The 13,635-nt window shown below is 43.9% G+C and overlaps 1 protein-coding gene across 2 annotated transcripts in view; it reads right to left on the bottom strand.

The window, feature by feature from the left end:
- RNF216 (ring finger protein 216) overlaps nt 1-13,635 on the bottom strand; it is a 160,611-nt gene that overhangs the window by 13,876 nt on the left and 133,100 nt on the right. For both annotated transcript variants that reach the window (XM_044746461.2, XM_044746462.2), the window contains exons 14-15: nt 11,853-11,950; nt 4,470-4,692 (exon numbers count right to left, since the gene is read on the bottom strand). In XM_044746461.2, coding sequence (XP_044602396.1) covers nt 4,470-4,692; nt 11,853-11,950 — 321 coding nt within the window. The remainder of the gene's footprint in view (nt 1-4,469; nt 4,693-11,852; nt 11,951-13,635) is intronic.

Raw genomic sequence — 13,635 nt, forward strand, 5'->3', positions numbered from 1 at the left:
GCTGGTTAATTAAGCCGGAGCAAAGGCTCGGATGACAGGGCATGCTTTGTTTCCCTGAACTTCTGAATGGCTTTGTGTTCTCAGCAGCCCCAACAGATGCCGGGTTGGAATTCAATAGGCCTCCTGGTGAGAATCAAGGAAACGGGGCGGACCTTGGTTTTGATGGGAATGGGACAGACGGGATAAAACCTCTGGCTGCAGCCGCCAGAGGCAATGGGGGGGGATTTCTATTTGCCTGACCTTCCTTTCGAACTTTATTTTGAGCCACTACATAACTTTTCTCAGGGTGGAAGACAACAAATCAACGAGAAAACAAGGGGGCAGTCGCATGCTACAGCACCCAAACAAGGTAACAGAACTTGAGAAACCCCCCTAATCAATTCCACATGTGGGAAGTAAGGGGAGGTGGCAGGAGAAGGGACAAGAACAAGAGGGAGAAGAAAGAAAAACAGAGCTGAGAATAGGCTTGACTGCTAAACACCCTCCCTCATGTGGTAACTCCCACTCTGCTCCCTGTTTTTAGAGACGAAATGCAGTGGGAGGCATACTTCTTAGGAGTTCCAGCCGAAAAAATGGATCCCATTTCCTCACGAAGTTCCTAGAGATGCTAAGGCCCCCAGTTGGCTAGCTGGATGGGCCTGAGCAAGTGAGTCAGTAGAACTGCCAGGTCCTGGGAAGGTGTGTCACAAAAAGCAGCCGGGGTCACCTCGCCAAGCACTTCCTACCGTGGGCCGCACCTCCCTCCACTCAACCAGCAACAGAAGGATGACTGTCTCCTTAGAAATCCTCCTCTTTCTTTCGTGTATTTCCTCAGTGACAGGAGCGGGCTAGCTAAGCGTCTTACTGGGCCACAGAGCCACGGAAGGAGCAATTCCTGGGCGCCCCAGCCCAATTTTCCACCCACTGAGGAAGCTGGGTTTCCACAGGCCTCCCTGCGTTCCAAAGCTGTTGGCAGCTCTGAGGACGAGGATCAGGCACCGGAATGGGCTGTGGTGGCTTTCCCACAGTGGCCAGACCATTACCCTGATGCTCTCTGTTGGTGGGCATATTGGAGATGTTCTGCATCGGGGTAAAGACTGATGGCTAACATGACTTTTCCTTTGGCTTTTAATAAAGTGCTGGCTTGCACAGTATTTTAAAGATATTTGGATTAATGGACAATCTTTAAAAATTGGGAGATTTCACACTAAAATACTGATTTCCAACCTCTCTGGAAAATCTGAGGCTGTGGTAACTGAGCACAGTCTCATCTGGCAACAATCTGTGAGACCTGAACAGCAGCCCCGTAGACGGGGCCCACAGCCTCTCCTGTTTGCCACAGTCCCCACTACACCCCGCTGTCTCCTAGACCTGGCCTACTTCACATTCATCAATCATTTACGTTACTACTTGCCCCTGTGGCAACCTGAGTCTGCGACCCCAGCTACATGCTGCTTATGTTCTATGTGTAATCTTTCCACGTTTTTCTCTCCATGTTTTTAAATAGAGATATATAGCACCACTCTTTGTAGCCACGTACTATACTAATGTCAACAGCCACCACCCCTGGTCTGTCCACGGCTGTACTTACACAGGAGGGAGAAATAAACTTCTATCTTATGTCAGCCACTGTACTTTTTGGGTTTCCTGTTATTTGAAGCCAACTGATCCTTATTAATATAGGGCTACTTCTTGATTTCTTATTGAGTCGTATTACTCTTTACATATTAACAACATTCATTTATAGCATATGTATGTTACAACTATTTTCCCCAGTTTTTCATTTACCTTTACCTTGGTTTATGGTGTCTTTCGCCAAAGAGAATTTATTTATTTTTAGTCTGGCCTTGATATAACACCAAGACGGACCTTCTCTCCTCCAAGATTACAGAAGTCATCTCCTTTGTTTTCTGGATGTATTTCCAAATGGTTAGCCCAGTGCCCGCAAACAGCTACAGAATGTTTCTCTCCCACATGGCAGCCAGTGTGATCATGAAAACGTAAATTAGGCCAAGTCACTCCCCTACGTCACCCCTGCAAGAGCTCCCACGCCCTCGGTGAGACCCATGGCCTGGTTCTGCCCCCCTCTCACTTTCCTCCCCCAGCTCACCAGCTGAAAACCACAGGGACCTTTTTGGTCCCTAAACAGACTGAATTTGTTTCATTTCCTCGGCTGCCTCGCTCCTCCTCTGCATGCAGGTGTCACTGCAAATGCTGCTCACAGACGCCTGTCCTGATCACTCTCCAGTGGGCCTCCTCCCCTCAGATCCTGTCATTCCCCATCACCTCACTCTTATGATTCCTACACAGCACCAACTACACAAAAGATTCTTCTTCTAGACTGTATCAAACTGTCAACTCCATGAGGACAGGGGCTGTGCTGTTCAGACCAGTCCTGGCAACACTAAAGTTAAGAATGAAAGAATGGATGAATCCATCATTTCTCCAGTGACCTGAAATGGCATTTTCACCACACATTAAATTCTTATGGGTCTGTTTCTGGTCTCTATTTTGCCCTTTTGATGTATCTGCCTATTCTTGTGTTACCCTACACTGCTTTGATTAGTGTTGCTTTGGAGTAAAAAGTAGCCTCATTTTCAAAATTACAGGTAATTTTTCAAGAAAAAAATAAATGTCAGTGAATTTAAGTGAGAAGTGCAGTAAACCCGTAGATTACTTTGGAGAGAAGTGATCTCTCCGTAATACTGAGTCTCCCCTTAGAGGGACAAGGAGCCCTTCCGCTACCCAGGTCACCCTCCCTTGTCCCAGCGCAAGCTGAGGAGTGACCGGCTGGCACTGGCCTCAGGGGGCTTTGGTGCACACGCGTCCTCATCTGCTCGGTTAGCAGGCATTCTCTGTTACGCTGAGTCACTTTTTGGTAGAACAAGTTTCTTCACATATCACATTGCTATTCTTTTTTTTTCTTTCTCCCTAATGGCCCCCAGTACATAGTTGTGTATATATGTATTTTTTAGTTGTGGGTCCTTCTAGTTGTGGCATGTGGGATGCCACCCCAGCGTGGCGTGATGAGCAGTGCCATGTCCACGCCCAGGATCCGAACCGGAGAAACCCTGGGCCGCGGAAGCAGAATGTGAGAACTTAACCACTCGGCCATGGGGCCGGCCCCCGTCACACTGCCATTCTCATAGATCAGCTTACAACTGACTGTGATAGTTTCACACTTATTTTAATAAGAACTGATCCATTTTCAATACTAAAACTTAAGAACAAAGCTTATTTCTCCATATGTTTGTCTCCTCATGTCCTTCAATAGTTTTAGTTTTCTTCATACTTCTTGTTAAAGTTCATTTTAGGGTATTTTATGATTTATATTGTTACTGGGAATGGCATTCTGGCTATTTATTTTGTATCTAGCCATCTTTCCACTGCTTCTAATGGCTTTCCAGTTGATTATTTTGTCTTTTCTCAGGTTTAAAATGGTAGATTTGCCTTTCTGCTTTGCCTATAAAAGTGCTTAGAACAGTGTCTGACGGCAGTGGGTGCCCAATAAACATTAGTGATTATCTTCTCCAATATCTATACCTTTTATTCTTTTAGCATTCTTTTACCATTGACTAGCAGTTCAGAACAAAACAGCGGTGATAGTCTATATCTGCCTTTTGGGGAATGTTTCTGTATAGGTATTTCACTACTAAATATATGCTAATGACTGTTTTGAAATATGGGGTTTAAAAAAATCATATTAAGTAAAGTGTCCTAATTCTATTTTTTAAGGTGTCAATCAAGAATGGATATTTGATTTTATTAAATGTCTTTTTACCATCTAAAGACATCATATGGTGAATTTTATTAATAGAGGTCTCAGTATTGAACCATCCTTGCATTTCTGGAACAATCTCACTTGGTCATGGTTTCTATTTACTGAAATTTTATTTAGAGAATTTGAAACCTATATTCATAAGAGAGATGGATCTGTAGTTTTCTTTCTTATGGTTATCGCTGTCAGATTTTGGTATCAGGCTTTACACAAATGCAGTCGTGTGTCGCTTAACATGGGATATGTTCTGAGAAATGTATCACTAGGTGTTTTCGTCGCTGTGTAACATCACAGTCTGCACTTACACAAACGTAGATGGTATAACCTACTACACATCTAGGCTATATAGTACTAAGCTCATGGGACCACTGTCATATATGCAGTCCATCGTGCAAAAAGTTACACAGTGCATGGCTGCAGATGTAAAACTTTAGTTTGCTATGCTCTGGGATATTTCAGATGGCACAGAAAAATTTTATTCCCTAAAAAGACTGAAACGGATTTACCCATAAACTGCTTGAGCAAGCTACTTTCTGAGGAGTAGCCTTTTGATTACTTTCTCAATTTTTTTCCTGTGGTTATCTGTCTCTATGTAATTTCCTACCTTCTCATGAGTCAAAACATGTTATGAATTTATAAAATCTCTTGTCATTATATTACCTTACCAATATTGTCCCCCTATAAAGCAACAGGCAGCTGTGCATTCACTTACAGTGGGGTCGGTCCAGAGAGAGCATCTTGAACACTCCTGGCAAGGTGCTCCAGGTGAGCGAGGATGCTGGCAGAAATGGTCATATCCATTGATAGACACTCGACAGAGGTAGCACATCTGGGCACCACAGCGGCAAGACATGCGGTTGCACCCCTCGGATTTGATGAGGCCAGTCCCACACTTGTGGCATTTTCTAATGCGAGCAGCAGTCATTTTTTCTTCACTGAGAAAAAGAAAGCATGATTGGAGATAGCAGGGAAGACGAGGAAAGAAAAATATTATGGCCATTAAGTATTTCTTTCCACATACAATGATTGCCTAGCCCTTTTGGTAACATTCAAAGAGTGAAAAGAGCCTATGTTTGGAGTCTGAGAACTGGGTTCAGTTCATCAGTTGTATGACCTTGGGTAAATTACTCAACTGCTTGGAGACTCAGTTCCTTCATTTTTAAATTGGGAAAACCCAACTTTCTCACAGTGTTTTGAGATTACAGATAAGATATAAAGTACTCTGGCTCAGTGCCTGGCACTCAGCATTTAGAAAATGACTATTCTATTTGTCACAGGAGTTCCTGTAGGCTTAAAGTGGACAGAAAAAGCTCAAGGTCTTCCTATATCATGTCTCTTCTTTCTTTACTGATTTATGATACAAAGCTGGATAATGGAGAGCTAGTGAGCCTACACTTTAGCTACATACACACCTTGGATTTCTAAATACTGGGCATGGGGGTGGGGTAGACACAGTTGGGGATGATCCAATAGCTAGTCTATGACTTCTTCCTGTCGGCAGAGCCCAGTTCCCATGACAGAATCTGGCAGAGCCACCTCTATGTCACAATGCCACATTCCTAGACTCCCTTGCAGCTAGGGATGGGCATGTGTATGACTCAATCCTGGCCAACAGAAAGCTTGTAGGAAAACTGCTTGTTTCCAGGAGCACTTTAACTGATATGGAGGAGCAGATGACTAGAGTGAAAACGAGGTCTTGGCTCTTCGTCAAGAGCTGGCACTGCTGAATTAGTTACTTTCATGATTCTCTGTTCATAACTCTAAAATAACACGTGCCATCCTGGCCTATACCTGTGTATGTGTCTGTCTTCCTCTACTAAGCTGAACTCCATGAAGGTAGAGGGCAGAGACTGTGCTGCAGTACCCAGCTGGAATGAAAAAATATGGTCTTGATGGCTGGCAGTCAGAAGGTCTGCCTACCGAGATGAGGGAAGAGCATGAAGGACCCAAAGGGTGGACAGCCCTGAGGCTGGGACTTAGCCCACTGCTCTGAGGACTTCTCTTCCTTCCAAGTTGGAACTCAGAGTGGTGACCAGGGGACTGCTTCAACATAAAGACTCTAATAGTGTGGGGAGGAGTTCTGATCTGCAGACTGACTCTCTCCTAAGGCTGAGAAAATGCAGCCTTCTTTCTCTCACTGCTCCCAAGTTTTCTGCTAAGTTCGAGTAGCCAGGTGAGTCTGGGGGCAGGCAAGTGTTTTTAATTACTGATACTTAGAAGACTGTTGGAGCATGCTCCTTAGCAGCCAGCTCCTGTGTTTAAAAATAGAAAAATGCATTAGGAAACTGACTGCTATTCATTTAGGTTTCATTTTTGAATGGCCCAAAATGAAAGCAAGCAGAACTCTGGCCTGAAAAGAACTGAAACCCAGCTCAGGTTACAAGAGAACAAATGAGTTCTAAGTTTTTTTGAATAGGAAACATCGTCAAGGAGACAAAATTGAAATGAAGTGAATTTCTTACTGTCAACTTAATAATATAGCACACATGCCCGTGATTTCAGTCACTCAGCAACTGTGAAGATACTTCTCAACGCGTCACAGGAAGACTCACAAAGGTTCTCATGAAAAAGTTTCTAATTTGAAAAGCTGTGACCAAAACACAATTGCAATTTTCTATAGCACAAACTTTCTGTGTAAGAGCACCTTCAAGACTGAGGTGTGGCTTTAAGCCATGGCAGTCTGGTTGCCTGGGGCTGGCTGACTTTTTCCCTGGGCAGCTGCTTATGCTGTAGTGTGGGAAAGAAATGGCTGAAAAGAACCAAGGTTACACAGTTCTTTTCTGAAGGCCTGTGAAGAGGGTGCACTTGCTTGCTCTGTTCCACCAAGCTGTCAGTTGCCAATGTGAAATAATAACGGGTGTGGTAGGAGAGAAAAGGCACTCATAAATAGACAGAGGAATATATAAAGAATGCATACAACTCAACATTGCTATAATGTTCAAACAGCTATTCAACACTGCATGAATATCTATTCAAGCCCTTTGCTTCTGCATTCACAAGAACAGTACTAGCTAGGGCCACAATGGCCCTGTACCAAAAAAAGGATTGCTACTACGGGATGTGGGGACCACGTATCCAATAACACAGAAGCACAAAATGGGCTTGGGGAGAAATCATAGTTCATTCTTTTGGGAGGAGGGTGATTTGGCAACTAGATTCTAAACTAGGCAGGAAACAAACAGCCCCACAGGATATGGCCCTGGGCAGCACAGGAAGAGAAGCCTGAGCTGCAGCTGCGTCTGCTGGCCTTGTGTTTAAACAGGAAGGCGCACTGCCCTCTCCTCTATAACCACTCGAGATCCTATGATTCCACTTATTTGTTCCCACCACTATTTAAATATGTTAGGAATGCCTCTTTGGGAGCTGTCTTCATTTCTTGTGGCATATACTATCCAAAACCTTAAACAGTTTTCCTTTGCGTATGCATTTTTTCCTACTGTGGTAAAATGGACAAAAAATTACCATTTAAATCATTTTAAAGTGTCCAATTCAGAGGCTTTGAGTATATTCCCAATGTTGTATAACCATCACCACTATCTAGTTCCAGAACATTTTCATCATCCCTAAAGGAAATTCTATAGCTATTAAGCAGTCATCCCCACGACCCCCTCCCCTGCAACTGCAAATGTGTGTTCTGTCTCTAATGGATCTGTTTGTTCTGTACACAGGCAAATGGCCACACGCCTATGGGTGCTTCATACAAATGAAGTCATACAAGAAGTGGCCTTTTGTGATTGGCTTCTTTCACTTAGCAGGTTTTCAGGTTCATCCATGTTGCAGCAAGTATCTTCATTCCCTTTCTATGGCTGCGTAATATTCTACTCAATGGATAGACTGCATTTTGTTCGCCATTCATCAGTTGATGGACATCTGGGCTGCTTCCACCCTCTGGCTACTGTAAACAGCACTGCTATGAACAATCTCGTCCAAGTTTTTGTTGGATCACCCGCCTCATCTCACACCACATATCATGCTGTATTTTACTATTCAGCAACAATAAACTGCTTATAATTCCCTGTGTGGATTGTGCTGTTTCTTACTTTTGACCCCAGCAATGAGCAGGATTCCTTGGCTCTCCGGTACACAGCGTAAGGGCTATATGGCAGGGAAACAAAGTGAAAGCCCCTGAAGTACCCCTTCCCTACAAAGAGTGATACCAGAGTCTCGTGGGCACCTTTGAGATTGGTGCCACCACTGAAGACTTCAAAGATGCAGGGGTGTTGACTCCCAACCGCATCTCCTTTTACTTCTCTGTTTGGCCTGTACAGAAAAATGGGTCTTGGAGAACAGTGCATTACTATAAGCCTAATCAGGTGTTCACCCTAATTAGAGCTGCTCCTCCAGATGTCATTTCTTACCAGAGCAAATAAACATAGCCTCTGGCAACTGGTACGTACCTACTGATCTGGAAAATGCTTTTATTCTCTATCCAATAAGCAGAGAATACCTGAAGCAGTTGGCAAGGACCTTGATCATCTGTCGTCCAACAGTACAACACACTGGACTAATATTCAGATGACACGCAGCAGATAGAACCTGGTGAACAGGAAGTAGCAGGTACTCTAGGATACATTAATATGGAGTATGCATGCCAGAAAGTGGGAGACAAGTCCCTTGAAAAGAGAGAGATCTGTACTTTCTATGAAGTTTGGGTGGTCTGGAGGTCAGGTGTGTCTAGCAGGCTACTCCTTTTGAAATTAAGCCCATGTTGCTGTATCGTGTATCCCTGACCACGAAGAACAAGTCAGACATTCGGGAGGCCTTTCTGGGTTTTGGAACCAACATATACCACATTGCTGTGTTAGTTTTCTACTGTTGCCATAACCTTAATCACACCCACAAAGTCCCTTTGCATGTAAGGTAAAGATATTCACAGGTTCTGGGGATCAGGGAATGGATATCTTTGGAGGACATCCTTCTGCCTACCAGTCTGCCCTCTGGTTTCCAAAGATTTGTATCGATCCCACACACAAACTACAGCTATCTCAAACCATGGACCCCAAAGATCTCATCCACCGTGGTATCAACTCAAAGTCCCAATCTCATCTAAATCTCAGCTCAATAGTGCCAAATCTTATCATCTAAATCAGGTATAGGTAAGACTCTGGATATGATCCACTCTGGGACACGCTGCTTCTTCATTTGTGGTCCTGAGAAACTAAAGAAACAAACTATCTGTTCCTAAAATAGGACAAAGGAACAGGGATAGGACAACAGCTAGAGATCCTCTGGTCTAAAAAGGGAGAAAATGGAAGTCACCATTCCCAATCAATTTAGAAATCCAGCCAGGCAAACTCCCTTATACTTCAGATCTGAGAATAATCCTCTGAGGCTTGAGGCTCTGCCCTCTTGGCTCACGGCTCCACTCTCTGCATAATCCTTTTTTCAAGAAAGGTGGCATATGTTTGCAGCTAAATAGTTTTTAATCAGCTTGTTTCCTGCTTGTAGAATTTGGGGGTTCTGACAGACTTCTTTCATTTCGTTCTCTCTGTCTCTTTCAGTCCAAGCTTGCAGTGTTTCTGTTGATATAAAATTCTCAAGAACCTTGTGGGTTTTCCGTGTATGTCACAGGGATTCACTCCATTATCCATGAAGCTCATTCACAGGTATTTCCTAGATAATCCCATCTCTATTTTTGACTTCTGCTGAGCCAGCTGAGGGATAACATCCAAGTTTCCCAGAGAATCCCTGGTTAGATTGAGGGGGTCTGTGAGTCACTCCCTCAGTTTCTTCAAAGAGTCTTTGTATGACTGAATACTGTGAACACATCCTTGGCTTTTCTCTAGAGCATGCTTTTCTTGACAGTAAGTCTTAATTTTAGGATCTTCTATCGTCTGGATAGGATAAGAATTTCAGAAACAATCAAGTCCTGTTCCTTTTTTGTTGATTCTTCTTCCTTCCATTTATCACTTTCCACTTACATTTTCCAATCTTCAATACTTTGCCTGGAAATCTCCTCAGTTAAATGTCCAGTTTCATCATTTACAAGTTCTGCTTTCTGCATAACTGCAGGACACAACTTAGCTGAGCTGTCTGCTCCCAGATAACAAAGATTCCCTTTCCTCCAGTTTTCAATAACATGTTCCTCATTTCCTTCTGGGTTCTCGCCAGCAGTGCCTTTAACGCCCTATCTCCACTAACCGTCTGCGCACGGTGATCTAAGTGTTCTCTAAGGCAATTTAGGTTTTGCCCATGACGTTCTTCACTTACTTCTGAGCCCTCAGTGGTGGAGTTTCTCATGTCCATATTTCTACTAACAGTCTGTTGAAGGCAATCCAGGTTTTTTTTCTTTCATGCTTCTCAAAATTCTTCCACTCTCCACCCAGTGCCCAATTCCAAACTCACTTCCACATTTTTAGGTATTTGTTACAGCAGCACTGCATTTCTGGTACCAAAATCTGTATGAGTTTTCTATTGCTGCTGCAACAAATTACCACAAATGTAGTAGCTTAATATAAGACAAATTTACTATTTATAGTTCTGTAGGTAAGAAGCCCAGCATGGGTCTATGAGACTAAAATCAAGGTGGTGGCAGGCCGCATTACCTACTGGAGGCTTGAGCAGAGAATCTGTGGGCTGTCTGGGCTGTCAGCAGAATTCAGAGAATCTGTGTGCTGCCCGTTTGGGTTGTCAGCAGAATTCAGTTCCTTGAGGTTGTAGGACCAAGGTCTCCGTTTTCTTGGTGGCTGCAAGCTGAAGGGGGTTCCCTGCTTCTAGAGGCTGTCGCATTCCTTGGTCATGGCCTTCCTCTTATCTTCAAAGCCAGCAACAGGAGGTCGAGTCCATCTCATGTCTCTCTGACTCTCTGTCCATCACTGCATCTCCATGTGACCAGACAAAGGCTCTCGGCTTTGAAGAGTCACGTGATTAGACTGAGTTTATCTGAATCTTCCGATCTCAAGGTTCATAACCTTATGCACATCTGGAAAGTCCTTTAGCCATGTAAGCTAACATATTCACAGGTTACAGAGATAAGGGCATGGACATCTTTGGAGGCCATTATTCTGCCTATCAAACTTGTGGTAAAGAGCACAGTCAGAAAGCCATTTGCCTAGGTTCAAGTCCCTGCTATGCCACTTACTACCTGTGTGACTATGTGCAAATTACCTGGGCTCTCTGGGCCTCAGTCGTGTCGTTTGTAAATGAGGATAATGGTACCTGACTGTGTGGAGCTTGGAGACTGCTGACTGCCCCAAATAGCCATTTCTCACTACATTTTCTTAGTAACAAAACTCACTCCTTACCCTTCAAATTTAAGCTGGACATAAAGTCACCCCCTAGAGACTACAAATGATGCCTGTCTTAGAGCCAGGTTGTGGCCATATGACTCAGTCTAGACCAAAAGGATACGAGCAGAAGTAATACATAGAATTTCTGCATCACTTACAACTTAAAGAAAAGCTGCCTGCCTAGCAACTTGTCTCTTTCTCCTTTCCTATCAGATGGAGTGTACATGTGGCTGCAATCCAATCACAATCATGCAGATGAGACCACTGCCCTAGGGAATGGTGAAGCAACAAGATACAGGAACCTGGTCTCTGCACGACTTCACCGGACAGATCTGCCCCATGTGCCTGGCAAGGCTGGACCCTTATATGGGAGAGAAACAGACTGCTGTATTAACTTAAGGCAATGCATTTAATAAGTTTATATTCGTAAAGTGCTCAGCCACATAGGGAGTGCTATACAGTAATGGTTCTTCTTCTGCTTACTGATTACATTATTTTGCATTCTAGAGGTTGTAATTCCATTTAATGCCTCAGGCCACCAGTATCCTAAAGGAAACATAGATCTTAGCAAAACTAATGAAATCTAATCTAATTAAAATGTGTTACTTGCTTATTTACTTAGATAATAAGGAGAACAGCAACCAACATTTATTGAATTCATATGTGCCAGGTACTTACTATGCTACATCTGACCCCGGGAATAGCTCTATGAGGCTGCAGAGACAAGGAAACAGAGTTTCTTCCTTGAGACCACTCTAGATTGGGTGGCGTGAGAGCTTGTTCTTCCCACAGTACTCACCGCTCCCTCTGCCAAAAAGGCAGGTTAATGGGGGGGTGGGAGTGGGGTGGGAATCAATGTTACTCACATAGACGTTCGGTACTTGATGTCATCTTTTTCAGCCAGCTCTTCACAGGTAAGGCCATTGTGTTCTTTCCACAGTCCCTGACACTTCCTACAGGTTTCCTGCAGATAAAGGAGAGACAAAGACAGCTCCTGGTGAGTAGACACCACACAAGTTTCTGTTCAACAACAAGGAATGCGAAACACTTGGCCTGAATTCTTTCAGATGATCTCTCTCTCTTTCAGCAAGGGTATTTCTAAAGACATGCCTTGATAGAAGAACTAAGAATGATGAGAAGAAAGCATGGAGAAAATTTTCTCTCCTTAGATCAAAAGAAAGTGTTGCTCCCATCACCCAGTCTGCAGAAGGCTGTCTAAAATGCCTGGAGTTACCTGAAAAAACCACAGAAGACAGATTTATGTGACCTTGGGTTTTTAATATAAAATACTGCGAGCTGCCTGAGGGCAGGGACTGTCTGGGTTTTATGATTTTCTGCAGTCCTTATGCCCCGTGTTCCACTGTTGGTCTGGCACAGAATCCTTCTGTTGAATTGAAGAATGGTCTAGATCAGGATTACTAGGGCTCCTTAAGGGAGACATTCCATTCCCTCAGTTGTCCCTCACTCATAAACATGGATGTCATCCTCCATAGTTTAACTTCATTTATGAGCATGAATTATAAAGTTACTACTTTTTATTCTAGGATTTTTCATAGTTCATGAAATACTTTAATGTGCCAGGAACTATCTCACATCAAAACAAGAATTTATTTTTAAGAAATGTTAATCTAATTTAATCTCCATAAATGGAAATTACAACCCTAATAAGAACAATGAAGGAAAAGATGGTGGTGTCAGCCTTAACCGGGGACCCGATCTAGTCTAGGGGGACAGTGAAGGCTTGAGGAAGGGGAACCTGAGATCTGAAAGATGAGTCAAAGACAGTGAAAGAAGAATAGCATCCCAACAGAGGAAGAGTAAGAGAAGACTCCGGCAGAGGAAGCTGGGCAAGTTTGGTTCCTATGGCTGGACTGGACACAGTGAAAACAGGCCTGGCGAGGCCCTCTGAGGCCCGTCCATGTGGGGTCTTGTAGGGCATAATTATCAGTTTGACCTTTATCCTAAGAGCACTAGGAAGAAGTCAAAACGCATCAAGCATGGAAGTAACAGGATGAGGTCTGTGATTTTAAAAGATCATTCTCCGTGGAGAACAGACTGGAGGAAGGAGAGAGTGGAGGTGTAAACGACAGGCAGGAAGCTATAAGTCATCCAGGAGAGAGACGAAGGAGGCCTGGACTAGGGAGGGAGGGGCGGACGTGAAGGAAAGTCGGCTGATGTGAGACAAGTTTAGGAGGTAAAACTGGCTGGCTTGGTGATGGCCCGGCCCTGGGAGTGAGGAGAGGTAAGTGTCAAGGATGATGCCATGGTTTCTGGTTTGTGCAACCCGAGATAACAGCGACATGGGTGGAATGTGGGAACAGCAGGAAAGGCCTGGCTTGGGTAGGGGAGGGCAGGTGTTAAGATCCTGAGTTTGATTTGGGTGGTGATGACACAGGGGGACCCGTGAGACACCTGGCCAAGAGATCAGGCCGGGCGTTGGGGGTAAATGTTTATCATTTGGGAGTGGCTGGGCTAGGTCACTAGGAGATATACTAGATTATAGCTTCACATCAATTCTAGAAACATCTATCTGTACTCTCTACTTACAATGGAACTTTCTCTAATATACACTACTAAGATGACTCTAACAAGGCACAGAATAATATGTATAGTATAGATGCTACCATTTCTACATAAGAAAGGTGGTGG

Source organism: Equus asinus, chromosome 14, assembly GCF_041296235.1.
Source record: "Equus asinus isolate D_3611 breed Donkey chromosome 14, EquAss-T2T_v2, whole genome shotgun sequence".
In the NCBI taxonomy this organism is placed as follows: Eukaryota; Metazoa; Chordata; class Mammalia; order Perissodactyla; family Equidae; genus Equus; species Equus asinus.